The sequence below is a fragment of the Vitis vinifera genome, chromosome 3 (assembly GCF_030704535.1).
Source record: "Vitis vinifera cultivar Pinot Noir 40024 chromosome 3, ASM3070453v1".
In the NCBI taxonomy this organism is placed as follows: domain Eukaryota; kingdom Viridiplantae; phylum Streptophyta; class Magnoliopsida; order Vitales; family Vitaceae; genus Vitis; species Vitis vinifera.
In genome coordinates, this window is record NC_081807.1 from 873576 (window position 1) to 894182 (window position 20607).

The 20607-nt window shown below is 36.1% G+C and overlaps 4 protein-coding genes across 4 annotated transcripts; 3 read left to right on the plus strand and 1 right to left on the minus strand.

The window, feature by feature from the left end:
- Window positions 1–3508: 3508 nt before the first annotated feature.
- On the plus strand, window positions 3509–3934 carry LOC100267560 (indole-3-acetic acid-induced protein ARG7-like). The gene has a single exon (XM_010649174.3). It carries the CDS (start codon window positions 3571–3573, stop codon window positions 3853–3855), a length of 285 nt encoding a protein of 94 aa, XP_010647476.1. The 5' UTR covers window positions 3509–3570; the 3' UTR covers window positions 3856–3934.
- Window positions 3935–6966: 3032 nt separating this feature from the next.
- LOC104878770 (metalloendoproteinase 1) lies at window positions 6967–7888 on the plus strand. The gene has a single exon (XM_010649414.2). The coding sequence runs from the start codon at window positions 6967–6969 to the stop codon at window positions 7852–7854; it is 888 nt and encodes a 295-aa protein (XP_010647716.1). The 3' UTR covers window positions 7855–7888.
- A 5959-nt stretch (window positions 7889–13847) lies between these two features.
- On the minus strand, window positions 13848–14135 carry LOC100252164 (auxin-responsive protein SAUR21). Its single transcript, XM_002276149.4, has one exon. The coding sequence runs from the start codon at window positions 14133–14135 to the stop codon at window positions 13848–13850; it is 288 nt and encodes a 95-aa protein (XP_002276185.1).
- A 4689-nt stretch (window positions 14136–18824) lies between these two features.
- Window positions 18825–19112, plus strand: LOC100247037 (auxin-induced protein X15). The gene has a single exon (XM_002276168.1). The coding sequence runs from the start codon at window positions 18825–18827 to the stop codon at window positions 19110–19112; it is 288 nt and encodes a 95-aa protein (XP_002276204.1).
- Window positions 19113–20607: the final 1495 nt, after the last annotated feature.

Genomic DNA, 20607 nt, shown 5'->3' on the forward strand with positions numbered 1-20607 from the left:
ACTGGGTGGTCTCACAATCCCATGCAGAGAAGAAGCCTTCATTGATCTAACTTGCAGTTTGAATTGCTCATAAGCAAGGAGGAAAATCTCAAAACCACCAGCCTGAAGTACTCTGAATCTCTAACACCACTGACCCCAAAAACCAATCCCACCAATTTTGAAACATGGAGAAATAGGCCTTTTGTAGTGATATCAATGTAAAATTCCACCATTTTTCTGTAAAGTGAGTTTATAGTTGAATTTCTTCATATTAAAAGAATAGCTCTTTTCCCTTATCTTATTTTGTCCTCCAGCATCCATTCAATATAATAAGGTATTCCATTGTTTGCAGATTCAGTTGCAATAAAAATACAGATGCTCTCTCATTCTGGTTTCATTATGAAGAATGCCCACTACCTGAATCAACACTCAGCCTGAATAAGAAAGAAAGGCTTGATAAATAGGACGATTAATTAATCAAGGAAACTGAAAGTAACCCTATTTTCACTGGGTCAAGTTTGCTATGCATTAGTTGTTTCTTTCCAAAATAGCCAAAATGTCATCATTTCTTCTATGTTTCTCTCTGCTGTTAAAAACATTGACAAGGACATTTGTATGATATGATTTCTTATATGGCTATTATTTCATGCAACATCATCATATGCCACACGTCTGTTAGAGCTACTGGAATGAATATAGTCCCTGCCAGTTGGCTGATCCAAATCCACAGTAAGCCAAGACGAATCCTGGCAAATAAATTTCAGAATGAAAACTACAGCAATCTTATAGCTGGGAGGCAAACCCATGTGAACCCTTGTGTTGAATGTCCAAAGATGGACCCTATTAGAGACTTCTCTGGACTCTGTATATATTCTACTCATCATAAGGATATGGCATCCCACTGTCAAAGTTTTCTTATCCCAAGACATCTTTAAGAACCATTTCTTGTTATAGTCTGTATCCATTCAAAATCAAAACAGAACATAACTCAATTTCTGTCATGAAGTTAGAGATGTCTATCTTAAAGAAAAAACTTTGCCAAGGGTGCTTTTTCAAAAGGTTGATTTGCATAGTGCTGTTTTAAATGTACCTAGGCCTACTTTACAAGGGAAAAAAAAAATTAAGCTACGAATATGATCTTCCTTTTGTCTTCTTCATTTTCATCATTTGAGCTTTTCCCCTTTCCTTGAACTATAAATGACGGTGCTTTTATTTTGAAGACCTGCATCCCTCAGTCAAACTTGATGAAGAACCCTCGAAAAACATTGTACTAACATTTTCTAGATAAGAAAAACAGGAATAGTTTGTCTTCAATGGTAAAATTTGAGACTCTTTTAAATATCAGAAACTTGAAAGCAGTAAGGATCAGAAAACCAAGAATAATCAATAAATTTGTCTAGGTATTTTGGGAGCATATGTTGCAATCCAACTCAGAGTGCCCATTTATGGACGATGCATGCTTTGCATTTAGACTTGGAGTTCTTGAAGTTCTTTCATTGTCTTGCTATTGAATTCTTTATATAAAGCATCATAGAACAATACCATATGATATGTTGGTTAGGTGATTCCATTCAAACTTTCTTCTGCTAGATTTAATGCTGAAGAGTGAGGACCATATCATCACTGTTTCTTCACTTGCATAGAACAAGAAACATCATCACATGAGAATATAGCCTTTTTGTCCAATATGTCCTAATGATCGGGTGGATGTATGTTATAATGAAATACAAAAATAATGATTTCAAGTGGTCGTCTGCTGTTTGTTATATTCAGTGGTAGGCCATGATGAAGCAACGGATATATGACAGTATGAAAGGTATCGAAATCATATTATTTCTTGGGAGGCAAAACCATGTGATCCCTGGTGATATATCTCCTTCAAGGGACCCCATTGCCATAGTCTCTTACCATTCATTCTATCTGAGAATATTAGTCATATAGCATTTGTTCTATAAATATACCTATTCTAAGGGCATATCCATCAAGTCCCAAACCATTCTTGTTTTCTAAGCTCTCAGAATCCATTTTTTACCATCACTTTAGTTTGAAGAACCAAGTTTGAAAATCATGGCCATCCGATTTCAGAGGATTATCCCTACCAAGCAGATCCTGAGGCGCATTCTTCCTTCTCCAGAGTCCACAAATGTGCCCAAAGGCCATGTTCCTGTCTATGTTGGAGAAACTGAGAAGAAGAGATTTGTGATTCCAATTTCATACTTGAAGCATCCTTCATTCCAGAACTTGCTAAGTCAAGCTGAGGAAGAGTTCGGGTTTGATCATCCACTTGGTGCTCTTACAATCCCATGCAGAGAAGAAGCCTTCATTGATCTAGCTTTCAGTTTGAATTGCTCATGAGCAATAGGCAAAATCTAAAGACAACTGGCCTGAAGGACTTCGAATCTCTAACAACACTGACTCCAAAAACTAATCCCAGAAATTTTGCACCATTGAGAAACAGGTCTTTTTGTACTGAGAACAATGTACATTTCTTGTATTTTTCTGTAAAGCAAGTGGACAGTCAAGTGTCTTCATATTAATTGAATAGCTTTACTTTTCCTCATCTCTCTTTTATCTTCCAGCAGCCATTCTGTACAAGTTTTTCCTTGTCACATTAATACTGTTGTTACTCTGCCTCCCAAAAGCTTGCATTAGGAAATTCTAACAAATGCTTGATATTTCAATTCCAATTACATGAAACAAATCATTTTGTTATGAATGTCTACTGCTGCAACCTGAATCAAACTCAACCCGAATAAGAAAAAAGGGCTTGTTATGTAGGAAGATTAATGAAGCAAGGGAAACTGAAAACAAGTAAACAGCCCCATTTCAAGTTACTATCTCTTAGGTGTTCCTTTCTATAATATAGCCAAAATGTCATCATTTTTTTTAGAATATCAAGATCTAAATTACAGTTTCAATTGCCCATGAGTGAGCAGGAAGATTAATCGACTTTATTTTACATTCTCTTTGTTGTTAAACTCGTTGACAGTGACATTTGTACAGTAATATTTTTTATATGGCTATTATTTCAAGCAACATTGTCATATGAACATCTGTGTTTCTTTTCAGTGTATGCTAGTTTCATAGCAAATGAATTACAGGTAGTTTTTGTGTTTATAAGAACCCAAACAGGCTTAGACATATACCACTGGAAGGCAGTGGGTAATGGAATGAATATAGTCCCTACCAGTTGGCTGATCCAAATCCACAGTCCCCACCATGTCAGTTGATCCAAATCCAGAGTCATTGATCAGCATATAGTAATAAATAGTTAGCAATTTCAAGTGGGCTTCTCAAGTTTGTTCTGTTAATTAAGCAGTAGGCCACGAATGCATCCCAGCAAGACCTTATTATTAGCTGGGAGGCAAAGCCATGTGGTCCCTTGTGTTTGAATGTCCACTGATGGACCCTATTCAGAGACTTCTTTTCACCACCAGTTCCATTTGAGCAGACTGTCATAGAGAGTTTTCTTCCTCTATATATATTATACTCATCCTAAGGATATGGCATCCCACAGCCAAAGTTTTCTTATCCTAAGACATCTTAGAGTACAATTTTTCTTACCATTACTTTTCTGAATTCATAGAAGTCATGGGCTTCCGCTTGCCTGGGATTGTTAATGCTAAGCAGATCCTGCAGCGAGTGCGGATGGGTGGAGGGGTAAAAAATGTACCAAAAGGTTATTTTGCTGTTTATGTGGGAGAAGACCAGAAGAAGAGATTTCTGGTTCCGGTTTCATACTTGAAGGATCCTTCATTTCAGAACTTATTGAGTCAGGCAGAGGAAGAGTTCGGGTTCAATCATTCAAGGGGAGGTCTCACAATCCCATGCACAGAAAAAGCCTTCATTGATGTCACTTGTAGTTTGAATTGCTGATGAAAGCAGAGGATCTCTAACAACATTGACCTGTGAGCCAGTCTCCACAATTTTGAATTAAGACGACTTGGTTGTTTCATTTCCACTCATTGCAATCTATAAATTTTTGTATAGACAAAGCTGAGAGTCAGATCTCTCCATACAAAACATTCAAATAGAATCTCTTCTGTTTCTTCTTTCTCATGAAATTTTTTTGGGATATTTGGGACATTTGATAAACAATTAGACCCATCAAATCTTATGTAAAATGGAAGTAGGATTGTCAAAGATTTTCTCAGGTAAGTAAAAGAGTAGCAGTTAAATTGTATGTTCCTGTGTTAGCTACTTAGCTGCAAGGGTACAGCTTGATTCAGGAAGAAAAAAAACGGAGAATCTCAAAAACGACGCCATTTCATTGGAAATATAGAAAACGGAGAAAGTGAAGCACTGCCGTTTTGTTAGTAAAATTTAAACGGAGAAAAGTAAACAATGACGTTTTCTCGGTGGCCTTGGAGTGAAACGAGAACCCTCCACCTGGAGTCAGGAATGGAGGCATGTATGGATGGGGATTCCGAATACGATGTCGTTTTGATATGATGAAGCACTTTGATTGATAGTCTGCAATCCCAAAGCCATATTGGATTCCGCCATTGATGTCCAACTGGCATTCTACACAGAGGTTTGATTCCATGAATGGATACTTGCATCATTGTTCTCAAACTAAGAATGTAAGATTCATTAAGAAGCTTCATGGGCTTCTACTTAGAACAGGCTTGCTCTTTATCTCCCTTGGTTTTCAGAGCACCACATGCCTTCATAGAAACAACTCTAAAACCTTCACCACCTTGCTCAACTGCATCACCCCACAAAGTCATTTCCCTCCGATATGATTCTATCCGATCATTGTCGACATGGGTTTTCTTTTTTGGCTCTGCAAACCTCTCTTTCATGCATACCAATGGGGTTCCTTTAGATACATATCATTGATTGATTTCCATTTTCTTACCTAAAATTTGGTTAATGGATTTCCATTTTCGATCTTCATTTCAACAACTATTCCCGGATCTTTGACTAGTCCACAAATTCTCGAAAGGAAAAATCACGGAGGAATCTTAACCAATCTTCAAAACCTGCTTGTTACAAAGAGAACTGATGTAGTGAGTCTCAAATGTGTACTTCTATGATAATTTCTTAAATTAAGGTTGATGATCAAAGATTACATAAATAATAATAATAATAATAATAATAATAATAATAATATTTTCTTTTCTTTTCTGGACAATCACCTATTTGGTTAGTTTTCCTTTACGGCAACATTGAAACATACATACCCTCAGTCTAACTCTATATACAGCAATGTTGAGAGAATCAAGACAGGCTACAATACAGATTATTCATCTTCCATAATTTTCTGAGCAATGTTCATAAAAACACCTAATGGAAGTGCTGCAACGCCAAGGTGGTCAGCCATGGCGCCTAGGGTTTCTCTCCTGTTGTCGTTGGTTCTTTCTTCTCTCCTCCTCCTCCTCCTCCTTTTCCCTTCTCGGGCAACTTCACCCTTTGGGTCCTTCAAGCTGGAGAGCTTTGGGTCTTTCAAGCATCTGGAGGGATCTGAAAAAAAGGAGACAATTACAAAGGGTTTTGACGCATGGGCTGGTGTACCAAACTTCACCTTCGACAGGGTTCGAGATGAAATATTTGCTAAAATCCGAGTTTACTTCCAAGTCAGGGATAAGGGAACACTGCGCTACCCCTTGATGGGCCTGGAGGAATCTTGGCTTACGCCGAATCATCATTGAATAATGCAACCATCCATTTCCATGGAGAAGAGGAGTTGGGGATGGCTCATTTCCAGACTGTACTGATTTGCAGACTGTTGCTACCCATGAACTAAGCCATATTCTAGGACTTGCTCACAGTCAAGTTCAGGATGTCATCATGTATCCGTACATTGAGTCAGGACAGGTCAAGCATTTCACTCAATTTTCTGAGGTAACAAGATCACCCCAATATTATTTCCTCATAGAAATCAACTATTAAGAATCAAGATCATAATAGGCTGAAAAAATAGGAGACGGATTGGAAGTTGATTTTTAGCAGGCTGATTGGTTTTTTGATGAAGGGATATATTGAATTGTAGCTCGAGGTCTCATGGTAGAATATTCGATGGAGATAAAAGAATTAGCTAGGTAAAATAATAGAGCAAAATAATTTTTTTAATTAATCTAAGAGCCCGTTTAATAGTGATTTTAATAAACACTTTTAATCTTTCTAATATTTAAAATTTTTTATCATTTAAATGTTAGAAATATTAAAAACTTTTTTAGAATCACTCTTAAACTTATTTTAAATTATGAAGAGATTATTAAAAGAATGTGGGTTTAACAATTTTTTTAATTAAAAATTGGTAAAAATTGATTTTGATTTTCTTCATTTCCACAACTTTTCCCCAGTGTTTGACTGGTCCTCCTTTCATTTAATCCTCAGGCATCAACAATTGATCAAATGGTCAAACAATCCTCAAGAAATTCTCAAAAATGGAAAAACTATGGAGGAATAATATTCTTATCAAATCTTCAAAACCTTCTGTTAATGGACCTTTATATAGTCTGTTAAATAATTAAAATAAAATAAAATAAAAGGTTGATAATGGAAGATTGCATGCATAGAAATATTTTTTTATTTTGGAAATTGGAAGACATGATTTCCTTCCATATAATAATAATAATAATAATAATAATAATAATAATTTTTTTATGTTTTTCTTTAATTGAAAATGAGAAGAAATTAATATAACCCTTTGATTCTTGAACAGCAATTTCAATATTTCGTGACAGAATTACTAATCCTGAATTAACCTTCATGACTTTGTGTTGATTCTTCCTAGAAACTCCATATGTTGCCAACATTTTGGGTAGCTTTCCTTTCCACTTATACTAAAATCTAGCAATATCCTCAGACCCAAGTCCTTATATGGTAATAATGTTTGGATAATCCCAGTTGGATGAATTAAGAAATCAAGACAGGCTGCAATACAGTTGCACTGATCATTCACCTTCCATAATTTTCCGAGGAATATTGCCTATAAAATGATCACCTAATTGGAGTCATGTAACGCTAAGGTGGTCAGTCATGGCGCCTAGGGTTTCACTCCTGCTCTTCATTCTTTCTTCTCTCCTCCTCCCTTTCCTTTCTCAGGCAACTTCTTCAAGCCCCTCTCGCGTCGGGCCTTTCAGGCATCTGGAGAGCTTTGGGTCTTTCAAGCATCTGGAGGGGTCTAAAAAGGGCGACAAAACGGAAGGCATCCAGATGGTGAAGAAGTACCTTGAACATTACGGCTACTTGAGCTCTACCCATTATTCCCAAATGGATAGTGATGATTTCGATGATACCTTGGAATCTTCCCTCAAAGCCTTTCAGACCTTTTACCATCTCAAGCCCACTGGAAGCTTAGACGCCCCAACAGCCACCCTGATGTCCAAGCCTCGATGCGGGGTCCCGGACCACCCCACAAGCTCAAACAGTATTAACCCCCAGTATACTATCGACCCAGGGAGCGTGAAATGGCCCCGCGATCAGATGCATATCCACTATATCATCTTCCCAGACTCCCACCCAGAGGAGCCAATCACAAGGGGTTTTCAAGCATGGACCACTGTTTCAAACTTCACCTTCGAGAGGGTTCGAGAGGAATCATTTGCTAAAATCCGAGTTTATTTCCAAGTGAGGGATAAGGGAACTGCACCACCCCTTGATGGGCCTGGAGGAATCTTGGCTTACGCCGGTCCATCATTAACTAATGCAACCATCCATTTCGATGGAGAAGAGAATTGGGTGGAAGGTGCAGTTGCTGATTCTTTTGATTTGCAGACTATTGCTACCCACGAAGTAGGTCATCTTCTAGGACTTGGGCACAGTCGAGTGGTGAAAGCCAACATGTATGCTTATACGGGTACTGCAGAGACGAAACCTTTGATTCAGGATGATATCGATGGCATTAGAGCTAAATACAGCACTTGATGATCAATCGGCTGTCAACTTCTTTGTATGCTATGCATTGGCTCATGCAGTGAGTTTATTTCGTCCATCAATAAATCTTATATTATATTTAACAAACGAAACATAATCTTAAAGTATAAGACAATGACACTTATCATAAATAGTATTCGATACCCAGTTAAGAGTTTTCTATTCCATTTGGTGTTTACTATTCCATTATAATATTTCATTATGATGATTAATGGAAAATATTCCATTTTGATGATTAATAGAAATTATAACATGGAAATAAAATTGGACGGGTGTGAGTCGAAGATCAAAAGGTTGGCTCATGCTTTATATAAAGCTAAGGTCTCAAATATAATTGATTGGTATGAAGAGATCGACTCTCAACTATATTCAACAAATTTACAATTTTCAAGAAAAATTTGAAAAAATCTTTTTGGATAAGTTTTCGTAATCTCTAACTATAAAAATGATAATAATAATAATAATAATAAAATTATTTTATTATTATTATTATCTTGGTAAAACCTTCCGAATATGAAAATTTACTAAAATTAAGGAATTAAATCCCTTAAATTAATCTACTAAAATTTAGGAATTTGAAATTTAAAGGAAAAATCCTAAAACGGGAAAAGGGTTTCATATTAGTGGATTCAAAAGTATAATAAAGGCAAAGAATATTATTTTTTTGAAATTATACCCACAATATTTTTAATTTCAATAAATATTTTATTTACATTATTTTTCTATTTTATTTTGCTAATTTTACCTACCAAAAATTTACGAAATTTGTACGTGTAGTTAGTTTTTGGGGTCAGTGATGTTAGAGATTCGAGCTCCTTCTGGCCACTTGACAAAACAAACAGCAGAACCCCACTTGAAATTGTTATTTTTGTATGGCTCCGGATTGATTCTGACATATAACCATTTTGTTCATTTGGATAAAAGCATACCTACAGAATCTGGCATACAGATCAGATCTCTCATATTCAGGGACCAAATGCCAGACCATAGTATTAGACGTGGTACATATTAGGACGGGACTGTTAAATATCTGAACAGACAACTCCAAACCTCAATTTGGAGGGATGAAAGCAATATTTTCATAATGATATCGATAATTGCACCAGAAAAATTATTGATTCACTTGGTGGTCGGACTTGAACGGTGATCAAATTAATGACATCATAAATATATAATTTTAATCTTATTAAAAATAAAATAATGATAAAATTAAAATTATAAAATAATTATAAAATTTTAAATATATTTCTTCATCTTATCTTTAATATTGATAAATTAAATCATATGATAAGAATAAAATTTATTAATGTATTGATATTTCTAATTCTATTAAATAATAAAAATATAACTTTTAATGGTTTACATGAAATAAAATTTTATTATCTAAATATATTTATTTTTATATTTTTTAATAATGTTTAAAAAACAACTTTTTTATATGTAGTGCTTTTATTTTTAATCATTCCTCATATTTATGTAATTATTTTTTTAAATGATTATTTGATTAAAATGGATGAAATCATCCTAAGTTTGTAAAACTTACCCTCCATTTTTTCACCCTAAAAAAACTCATTTCGGATAAAGATGCTCTTGACTTTTTTCTCACAAAAACGGCCCTTTATTTTAAAATACAAATGTAAATATTCAAAATGTTGAAGGATATTTATGTCAAAAATTGAGTTACTATTCAAATAAAAAAATGAGAGTGGTTAATTTTATAAATTTGGATCTTTTCATCACTTTTAATCTATTAATCATTTTAAGCAAGGTCTTAAATCTTTGTATGTAAGCCATGTCAGCCAATGTGTCACCCACCCAATTGGCCTCTCTAAACAACTTGAGAACCTTGCACTTCCAGCTTCTATGGCTTATCTCTTGACAAGCTTTTGTTTGGATGACATGAAGACTCCTTGCATGTATCTTCTTTTGGGTGAGGACTATAGAAGTTTGAGGATCAACTTCTGCTCTACCTTTTTATCATGGCAGTCTCCCTTTTCTGAAAATTAGTTCTGTTAGAAAGGTTGAATTGCATTTCTTGCAGAGATATGGCTCCTAATGGGTCAACAGGCCACTGAAATTAATCCTTGTTTAAGCTAGAATTCTTCTGGACCTAGACCTTCCAGCTAATTGTAGCGAAATAGTAAGCAAGTCATGATCTCCACTGATCCTTTTCTTAAGATTGAGGAAGATCCCATCTCTGATTGGCGCAGAGAAGAAGCTGTTCTGGTCAAATATTCCTCAAAGTACTAATCCAAATGCCTTCAATGATAGGACATTCCCTAAAGAAATGTAGATTTGAGTCTATAGAGGCATCACAAAAGTCACAATTGGCTGAGACAGCAGGCCTTCTTTAACCAACATTTTCCTCCCTGCAGATTCGAGTCATCCTTCCCTGCAGATTCTGAAAAGATTGGGAAGAGAACATACCTAAGTAGATGGTTCCTAGTGCCTTAAATCTGTCAAATCTTCAAGAAAATTGAGGGGAATAACTTCACTTTCCTGGAGAGTTGATCAGGAAGAATTCCAGCCAAAGCAGCCAAATCCCAATTGCTTGGATTGTTAGATAGCAGCTAACTTTTTTTTCTTTTTCCAAATCAGTATTGTTCAGAGGTTGCAGGGTATGATCTATAAGAATCATACCATTAACCCATCTATCCTTCCAAGAAAGTTGTTGACCCATCACCAACTCTGCAAGCCAAGCTTCTATTCTACACCTACTTCCCTGCCCTAATACTCCATGTACAAGACAAGGTTCCTTGGTTCTTCAGTGTCAACATCTCACCATCAACTTGAAATGTTTTTAAGAAATATCATAAGCTCTTCTTTCTTGAAATGTTGTTGAGCATGCCCTTAGTTGAAGATTTGACTTTTTAGCAGGATGATTGAATCTGAAATATTTAACAAGCCAGAGGAGATTTATAAAGGCTAATGGAGTAATCCTTTATGTAGATTTTGTCTGGTTGATCTGCTGCAAATGCATTTGGAAAATCTAAGGCAATAACCTTCCTTCACTATATGGTTGCAAGAGGAAAAAATATAAGTCAAAAGCAGAGCTATTCAATTGAGACGAAGAGATAAGGCTGTCAATTTTCTTTACAGAAAAATAAAAGAAATTTACGTTGTTTTCACTACAAAAAACACAATTCTCATAATCCAAAAATTGCTGGCATTGGTTTTTGTGGTCAATGGTGTTAAGAGATTTGGTATATCCTTCAGGCTGGTACTGTCCAGATTTTCCTTCTTGCTCATGAGCAATTCAAGCTGCAAGTTAGATTGATGAAGGCTTCTTCCCTGCATGGGATTGTGAGACCACCCAATGGATGATCAAACCCGAATTCTTCTTCAGCCTGACTTAGCAAGCTTTGGAATGAAGGGTGCTTCAAGTATGAAATTGGAATCACAAATCTCTTCTTCTGAGTTTCTCCAACATAGACAGGAACATAGCCTTTGGGCACACTTGTGGACTCTGGAGATGGAAGGATGCGTCTCAGGATCTGCTTGGCAGGAATAATCCTCTGAAAACGGATGGCCATGAGTTTCAAACTTAGTTCTTTGAACGAAAGTGATGATGAAAAATGGATTCTAAGAGTTTAGAAAACAAGAAAGCTTTGGGACTTGATGGATATGCCCTTAGAAGAGGTATATTTATAGAGTAATGCTATATGGTCGGTATTCTCCAATGGAATGAATGGTGAAGAGGCTACAGCAATGGGGTCCCTTGAAGAGGATATATCACATGGCTTTGCCTCCCAACTAATAATAAGATTTTGACAGCATTCATACTGATATACATTTGTTGCTTCATCATTGCCTACCTCTTAGCAAAACAATCAACAGAGCCCCACTCCACTTGAAATTATTTTGTATTGCATCCAGCTGATATAACTAGCTGTGTTATAACTTAAGACTACTGCATATCAGAACAGCCAAGTTATCTTTTGATGTCATGATCTTTCTTGTTGCCACACAGGTGGGGTATTTGTGCTGAGGGTGACCTTTCATCTTGAATTTGTTGGGATGAAAGATAGAATGGAAGCATTGAACCAGCAGAGCATATGTTATTGTTCCATGATCTGATGTCTAGACTCAAACCGACCAGATTCACCAAACCCTAGCTAAGCATGAATTGGATAAAGGAGGCTTTCATTTCACTGGTCAACTCAAAAATTTCAATTCTTAGACCAAGTACCACCACTAGCAGCCTAAGTACTTGGCAACAAGATAAGGAATCTTAGCGACTAAAGCGTTGAATTGCAAATGATTAGAAGCCTGTATATAACTTAGCATATATATATATATATATATATGTTCATATATTTGGAGATTTGTTTCAGAAAACACACTGTTTGTCTAAATGCATCCTAATAGGAAATCATGTTGCAGCTTATAGAAATGGTGAGTACTGCTGGATCTTGATGGTACCTTGCGTTGTTTAAATTGATGGAGCTATAACTATAGCAGAGAATATAGCATTTTGGTCTCTCAAAAACAATTCATCAGGTGAAATAAACAAGAAAGATATGACAACGTAATTTCTGTCATTTTCTCATGTAGTGTAACCTATATTCTCTCTCTCTCAAAAAAAAAAAAAAAAAAAAGTTACACAGAAAGGAGAAAAGGATATACATGGGATTGCATTCATTCTTTACAAAATTGTCAACAGTGAAATGAGAAGTAAGATTGAGGAAAATATCTTCTCTGCAAGGGATTCTGGGACAGCCCATTGGATGATCAGATCCAAATTCTTCTGCCTTATGGAGAAGCACTTGGAATGTAGGTAGGTTCCAGTAACCTTCTGAATATCTGCAGCTGCTGAAACTGCTCTTGCAGTCATAATAGATTTGTGGAGAATTTAATTTCTTAGCATGAACAAGACCAGCTGGAAGGTGGACGACCCATAATTTTTTATAGGTAAATCTCTTCAACAGAAGAATGAACAAGCTTGGGCAAGCTTCGGCTTGCAAAACAGAGAAAGCTTTGGAAGTAGAGAATTTGAACACCTATGTTGATTGTAATACTAGCATACGAGTATATATAGAAGGAATGGTATATTTGAATAAATTGTGGAAGGAGTGGTATGAAGATATTTGGATAGTAGATGCATATGAATATTTGTACAAAAAAATGACCCACTTGAAATCAAGAAGATAGGAGAAACTCTTTTTGATTTAAGAACAGTACAAAGCTCAATATGTACATGCACTAGTAGCATGCTTGAGACATCTGATTCTTTTCAGTCTTCTTAGCAAGGAACCATATATTAGACATGCAAGCCTATCTAAATAACAACTTGGTTTGAATTGAGTCTCCCCCAGCTTGAACTCACCTGTCAATCCTACCAAGTGATTTGAACATGATTCTCTCCTGACAGAACAGATACTGGCTCAGTTGATGCAGATGAATTATGAATATATACACTCTAAATTTTAAATCACTGATCGGCTCTGATATTAATTAATGTTCAGATAAACAATAAAGGAATTCAAGGTATATTTATAGCTGGAGGTAAAAGGAAAACAGCAGTTAACATATCTCCAACAGAAATCACTGGCAATGCGCTACTTTAGTACACCAACTAGCAAGGGACACCCTTTTGAAGAGCACATGAAGTGTCTCCCACTACCCCCTAGGCAGTGGGATCCATTTTAACCACCAGAGTGCTATTGTTACAGATGATGTTATTCTAAGGAAATGAAATTCAATATTGCAAAGCAATCCTTGATTGAAATTTGAGCTCTAGGTTGAGAACAGAGGAAACAGATTAAATCAATGGGAAAGCAGAAAAGTAAGAGATTCTATTTGATCCTTTTATATGAAGAGAATTGGCTATCAACTTTCTTTACAGAAAAAATGTATAAAATAATTTTACAAGTGGAAATGAAACAGCCCAGTTCTCCTAATCCAAAAATGGAGACTGGTTTATGAGTCAATGGCGTTAGAGACTCTGCATCCTAGAGCCTAGTCATTTGCATATCTTTCTCCTCTCATGGGCTGTTCAAATAACAACTGAGATTAATAAAGGCTTCTTCTGTGCATGGGATTGTGAGACCACCCATTGGATGATCAAACCCGAACTCTTCTTCAGCCTGACTCAACAGGGTCTGGAATGCAGGATTCTTCAAGTATGAGATTGGAACCACAAATCTCTTCTTTTGGATTTCTCCCACATAAACAGAAAAATAGCCTTTAGGCACATTCTTGGACTCAGCACCCACATGTGCCCGCTGCAGGATCTGCTTAGCATTAACAATTCCAGGCAAATGAAAACCCATGACTTCTATGGACTCAGAAAAGTAAAGGTAAGGAAACTGGTACTCTGAGATCTCTTAGAATAAGAAAAGTTTGACAGTGGGATACCATATCCATAGGATGAGTAGAATATATATAGAGCAAGCAAATTCTGTATGGCCAATATTCTTTGGTGTTGAGAAGTCTCTAATGTTAGGGTCCATCTGTAGACATTCATGACAAGGGTTCACATGGTTTTGCTTCCCAACTAATAATATGATTTTCAGTGGTCTTCCTTCTGAAATTTATTTGCTGGGATCATCATGGCCTACTTCTTAACTATCAAAACTAATTTGAAAAGCCCACTTGAAATTACTTGTTTAGTTATCTGGCAATTAATCTGACTCTTGATCTATATCAGCCAACAGGTGGGGACAATGTTCATTGATGCACTAAGAATAGCTCACCCATAGTGTATGTTTGAAATTTGTTGGGGTTCTAAAAAACACAAATTATCAGCTCATGTGATGATGTTTCTTGAAATGAATTATCCATATAGGCAATCATATTATTTAAAGTACTTGTCAAGGTGTTAAACAACAAAGTGAAACAAAGGAAAATGTAATGGCAACTGGCAAGGAATGGATTTGATAATAAAACAATGCCCGTCTCCTGTCCCCATTTGTCCTACCATTGGAAATGCCTCACTCGGTTTTCAGACTCGAACATAATCCTTCTCAATAGATTCAAGTTCTAAAATTCTGTTCAGATGCTTTATCAAAGATATAATCAACATTAGCACTTCTACAAACATGCTGATTGGTTTCTGATGAGTTTGAAGAATCCAAACTGTAATAGACATGACAAAATGGGCACCACTTGCCTTTTAGATGATGTTGAATTATGAAGGTTCAAAGAAGGCCATTCATTTGAGATTACATTTACATTTTGACTACTATTTCTCTAAGCCATCAGTTACAACAACAGGAATAGGATATTCAAACTTCAATTTATTTATTTATTTTTATTAATAACCATAATCATAAGTTGTTCTTTCCTAAGATGTTACCGAATATGCCCTTAGTTGAAGATTTAGTTTTACCAGAATGATAGAAACCGAAATGTTTAAACAAAGATTAATAGATTTTGAAGGGCAAATGAAGTAACTCTCTAAATAGATTTGGTCTTGTGGCAATAACTTTTACTAAATGGCTGTCAGGGAAAGACAAATAACATAAGAAAAAGGTAAAGCTATTAAATTAAGATGAACAAATTTGGTTGCAAACTTGTTTTCCAGAAAAATAGAATAAATATACATTGTTCTCTTAAGGAAAAAGAAAAAAGGAAAAAAAAAAAAAAAAAAACCAACTCATAATTCAAAAATTGTTGGGTTGGTTTCTGTGGTCAATGGTGTTATAGATTTGGTATCCTCCAGGCTGATCATTATGTGACTCTCCTCCTTGCTCATGAGCAATTCAAGCTGCAAGTTAGATTGAGGAAGGCTTCTTCTCTGCATGGGATTGTGAGATCCCCCAGTGGATGATCAAACCCGAACTCTTCCTCAGCCTGACTTAGCAAGTTTTGGAATGAAGGATGCTTCAGGTATGAAATTGGAATCACAAATCTCTTCTTCTGAGTTTCTCCAACACAGACAGGAACATGGCCTTTAGGCACATTTGTGGGCTCTGGAGATGGAAAAATGTGTCTTAGGATCTGTTTGGCAGGAATAATCCTCTGAAAATGGATGGCCATAAGTTTCAAACTTAGTTCTTCAAACTAAAGTGGTTGTGAGAGAAGGTTTTCTAGGTGTTTGGGAAGTAAGAAAAGCCTTGATACCTGGTGGATATGCCCATAGAATAGATGTATTTATAGAACAAATGCAATAAGGCCAGTTTTCTCAAATGGAATGAATGATGAAAAGACAATTGCAATGGGGGTCCGGGTCCCTTAAAAAAGACATATCACAGGGCATCACAAGGTCTTGCCTCTGATGCTTTCATATATTTGTTGGTACATCTTGGCCTACCATTTAACAGAACAAACAGAGTAGCCCCACTCAAAATTATTATCATTGTATTGCATCCCACTGATTATAATGTATCGAATTGATCATGTGGACAAAAACATAACTAGAAGGACTAAAATGCAGACCAGACTTCTCATAATAATGGACAAAATGCTACAAACTATAGCAGACCACAAGTACCAGATGTGTTATATAGGTTATGACAGTACCAAATATCAGAGAAGACAAGTTATCCTCTAATGTGATGTTTTTTGCTACCATACAAGTAAGAAATTAGTGCTGAGTCCGAGTCTTCAGCCTGAATTTAGAGAGGCGAAAGATTGAATGGACTCATTGAACCGACATGGCATATGGTATTATTCAAATGATGCTGATGTCTAGACTCGAACATACCTGATAGTGACCAAACCCTAGCAAAACATAAATTGGATAAAGAAGCCTTTTATTTCAACAGTCAAGTCAAATATTTCATACCATATATATATGGTATTGTTCTCATTTAGGAAAACCTGTTTTCTCTTAGAAAAGAATTTAAGGAGGACAAAGGAGAAAAAATGTACATGGGATTGCATTTCCTTCCTTACAAAGTTGTCGTTTTTTCTTTTCATTTCCTTTGGTAAGCACTTTTTATACATGCAGCCCCGTCAAACAAGAAGTAAGATCTAGGAAAATATCTTCTCTGCAAGGAATTCTGAGACCACCATTTGATGATCAAATCCAAATTATTCTTCTGCCTTGTGTAGTAGCTCTTGTAATATAGTAGCTCAATTGTTGAAATATATATGAAGTCCTCTAACTCACTGTCCAGGGCAAATCAATCACAAAATCATAGTGCAGACCAGGTTCTGACATGAAGTAATGATTCGTGAACTAAAAGATAGTATAGCCAGATGCTGGAAGACAACCGAGAAAATCATACAAATCCTCATGTCTGAATTCCCATAAACCTGAACTAGACAATGTAATATCTCTCTTCTTTCCCCTCTTGTCTGAATTCCCCATAAACCTGAACATGTCCCAAGCCTTCCCTCCTAAGCATTTTCCATGCATTTGAATCAAGGAACTCAGTTGCAAGACTCCATGTATCACATCTGTAATGGGACACACCGCATTGGAATTCATCTGTTTATCTAGCTTATAGATCAGTTCATCTCCAAAATTTGAGAAACATTAGCTCCTCAAGGCTTTATCCTCCACCTCATAGACGGTAATTGCAAAGGTGTATATGTACATAATATGCCCTGCCGTTTATTAGAGAACTATGAAAAAAGGATCCACTTGAAACCCCAGATATGGAGAAACCTCTTGTTGATTTAAGAACAGTACAAGCTCAATCTATTCATGCATTAGAGGCATGCCTGAGAAAATCTAATTCCTTTCTGTCTTCTTGGGGAGGAGACAGAATGGGGACTTCATTGGCCACATGGGTAACTTTCTTATTACTATTCACTTAATTTCATAGGTGCTGCCATCCCACATTAGACCATTCATAGCTATGTAAATAACAATTCATTTTCGACTGAGTTCTCAATAGCTTGACCTCAAATAGATTGAATTTTTTTCATATATATATTTTTTTTAGAAAAAAAAACTGGGTTTTGAATCTTTAACCAAATCCATATACTCGGAATAGATTCAGAATTTAATTGAATAGATGTATCTAGGGAGAATTCACTTTGAAGCGACTATTCCCTAGATACACATGCGGGATATTTTATTTCACAATTAAATCAATTTAAATTTTAAAAAGACCTAAAGTTAGGGATTTATCAATAGGTAATGTTGCTCCAATACCCAATAAAAAAAAACGGTTGTCGCTACTGGACGACGAAATGGATTTTGGAATTTATTAACATTTTCCAAAAAAACCTTTCAATCCAACCAAAAAATTGTGACACAAAAATGACCGAGTAGTGTTAAGAGTAGAATACAAGGGAATGGCATGGAAAAAAGTCAAAGTCAAAAGAAATCCTTCATATTCTTTATGTGAAGCTCAAAACAGAGATCATTGCTGTCATGTGGCATCCCAGTTTTCATTTGCTTGGAATTGTTATTAGAAAAAGCGACCCTTCATATTGAATTTGGATAATCTTTCTAGGAGGCCTTCAAATTTGAGTCGGAGAAACACATGGACAAGGACATCTGAATAATATGATTGCCTATATGGCTAATTTATTCCAAGAAACACCATCACAGGAACTGATGATGATTTGTGTCTCAATCTTATTGTCTGCTAATGTCATAAGAAATGAATTACTGGTAATTTTCGTGTTTATCAGAACACCAACAAGCTTCAGACATACATCACTGGAAGGCTATGGTTAGCCAAATGAATGTAGTCCCTACAAGTTGGTTGAAATAGCAAACAGTTTCAAGTGGGCTTCTCCAGTTTGTTCTGCTAAATTTAAGCAGTAGGCCATGACAAGTCGTCATTCAATAAATTTTCAGGATTAAGACCACCAAAATCTTATTATTAGTTGGTAGGCAAAGCCATGTGATCCCTTGTGTTGAATGTCCACAGATGGACCCTATCAAGGACTTCTATTCACACCAACTCCATCTGAGAATACTGGCCATACAGAACATGCTTCCTCTATATATATTCTACTCATCATAGGGATATGGCATCCCACTGCCAAAGATATCTTTTTCTAACACATAAGAGTACCATTTTCCCTACCATTACTTTTCTCTGATCATACGCTTCATGGGTTTTCGCTTGCCTGGGATTGTTAATGCTAAGAAAACCCTGCAGCAAGAGCGCAAGGGTGCAGAGGCCAAAAATGTACCAAAAGGCTATTTTGCTGTTTATGTGGGAGAAGTTCAGAAGAAGCGATTTGTAGTTCCAATCTCATACTTGAAGAACCCTTTATTCCAGAACTTGTTGAGTCAGGCTGAAGAAGAGTTCGGGTTTGATCATCCAATGGGCGGTCTCACAATCCCCTGCACAGAAGAAGCCTTTATTAATCTTACTTGCAGTTTGAACTGCTCATGAGAGGAGAGGAAGATATGCAAATGGCTAGTCAGTAGGACATGTAATTTCTAACACCACTGACTTGAAATCCAGTCTCTCCAATTTTGAATTAGGAGAACTGGGTTGTTTCATTCCCACTCGTTGTAACTTATTCTATACAATTTTAGTCAAATTTCTCCATACATAACATTCAAACAGAATCTTTGTTTTTCTTCTTTTCTCATTGATTTTGCTTCCCCTGGTCTCCTTGTATAAGTAGTCACCATGGATATGCACATAAATTTAAGAGAAACAAAAAATCCCAGAAGTTTAGGCTTTCTTGATGACTTTTAGCTCCTTCACTGCAGATACTGATGTGCATATGCCTGTCATAAATATTTGGGCAGAATATGGTCACTTTCCACTTACGTCAACCAAAATCTAAACCTTCAGTCCAGGAGTTGCTTTTCAATTATGGTCAGTGAATAGACCCGCTGTAGGCGTTGGGGTCTTGTTTCTTCCTTTCTTTTTATCATCATCATCTCATTTTCCCCATTCGTTGCAGCTATTAAAGCTAGAGGCTTAGCTTACTCTATTCAAGACTATATTTGAAAACTATTTTCAGTTCAACCAGACATTATCGATTTTGATATTTTGCAATGCAGTTTTACCATATATACTGTAACCTTGATGGGGTTAGGCCTGTTTTTCTTCCTACTTCTGTTCAGCATCATTGAATAAAAAGGCAACAAAAATTAGGGAAAAGTAGCAAGCTGCCAGGTTGTCATTTCCTAGTGATAATATAATCCATTCGACTTGCACCCTGGTATTAAAAATGGTCCAACTGTGAGTGGAACTAGTAGGAATCATTTCATGTGCTCTTCACAAGGGTCCGTTGCAAGCTGTTGTACTAAAGCAGCTCACTGCCAGTGATTTATGTTGATGACATGTTAACAGCAGCTTTACTTTTTCATTCAGCTGAGATATACCTTGAATATATTTGATTTTCATGTTTGTTATGGTTTATGTTCAATGTTTATTTCCATATGGGTTGTTCTTTTATGGTTCTTAATCGACAATAGGCTTCTCCTGTCTGCACATCTTGGATTTGGAGTGGGTCCCCTCCAAGAAATGGTAGGGCATCATGTGTTTCAACATTATGGTAGGTCCCCTTCAGAAGGTCTTGTGTCTCAAAAGAAAAGTTCCCTGCCCTTTCATCTATATATACACTCAATCTTAAATTTGAAATCATAAGTCTTTGATTGTCTACCACCAAAGATTTAATTCCTTCATCCTACATTTCCCCTAAAATCTTTTTCTTGTTTTTTTACTATAGATATATTTGCAATCTCCCCTATAAATCATGGGCATCTATCAAAGATCTGTGTGTTGAACACACTATTCAAATAGAGGATCAGAGACAGTTCTGAAATTGAAGAAACAAATTATCAATTTATCATTCCTTTTCTTCTCATCTCTTTAAGAACCACTTGACTAAATCTTACCAGAAGAAATTGGGAAGCTGAAAGCTAGACAT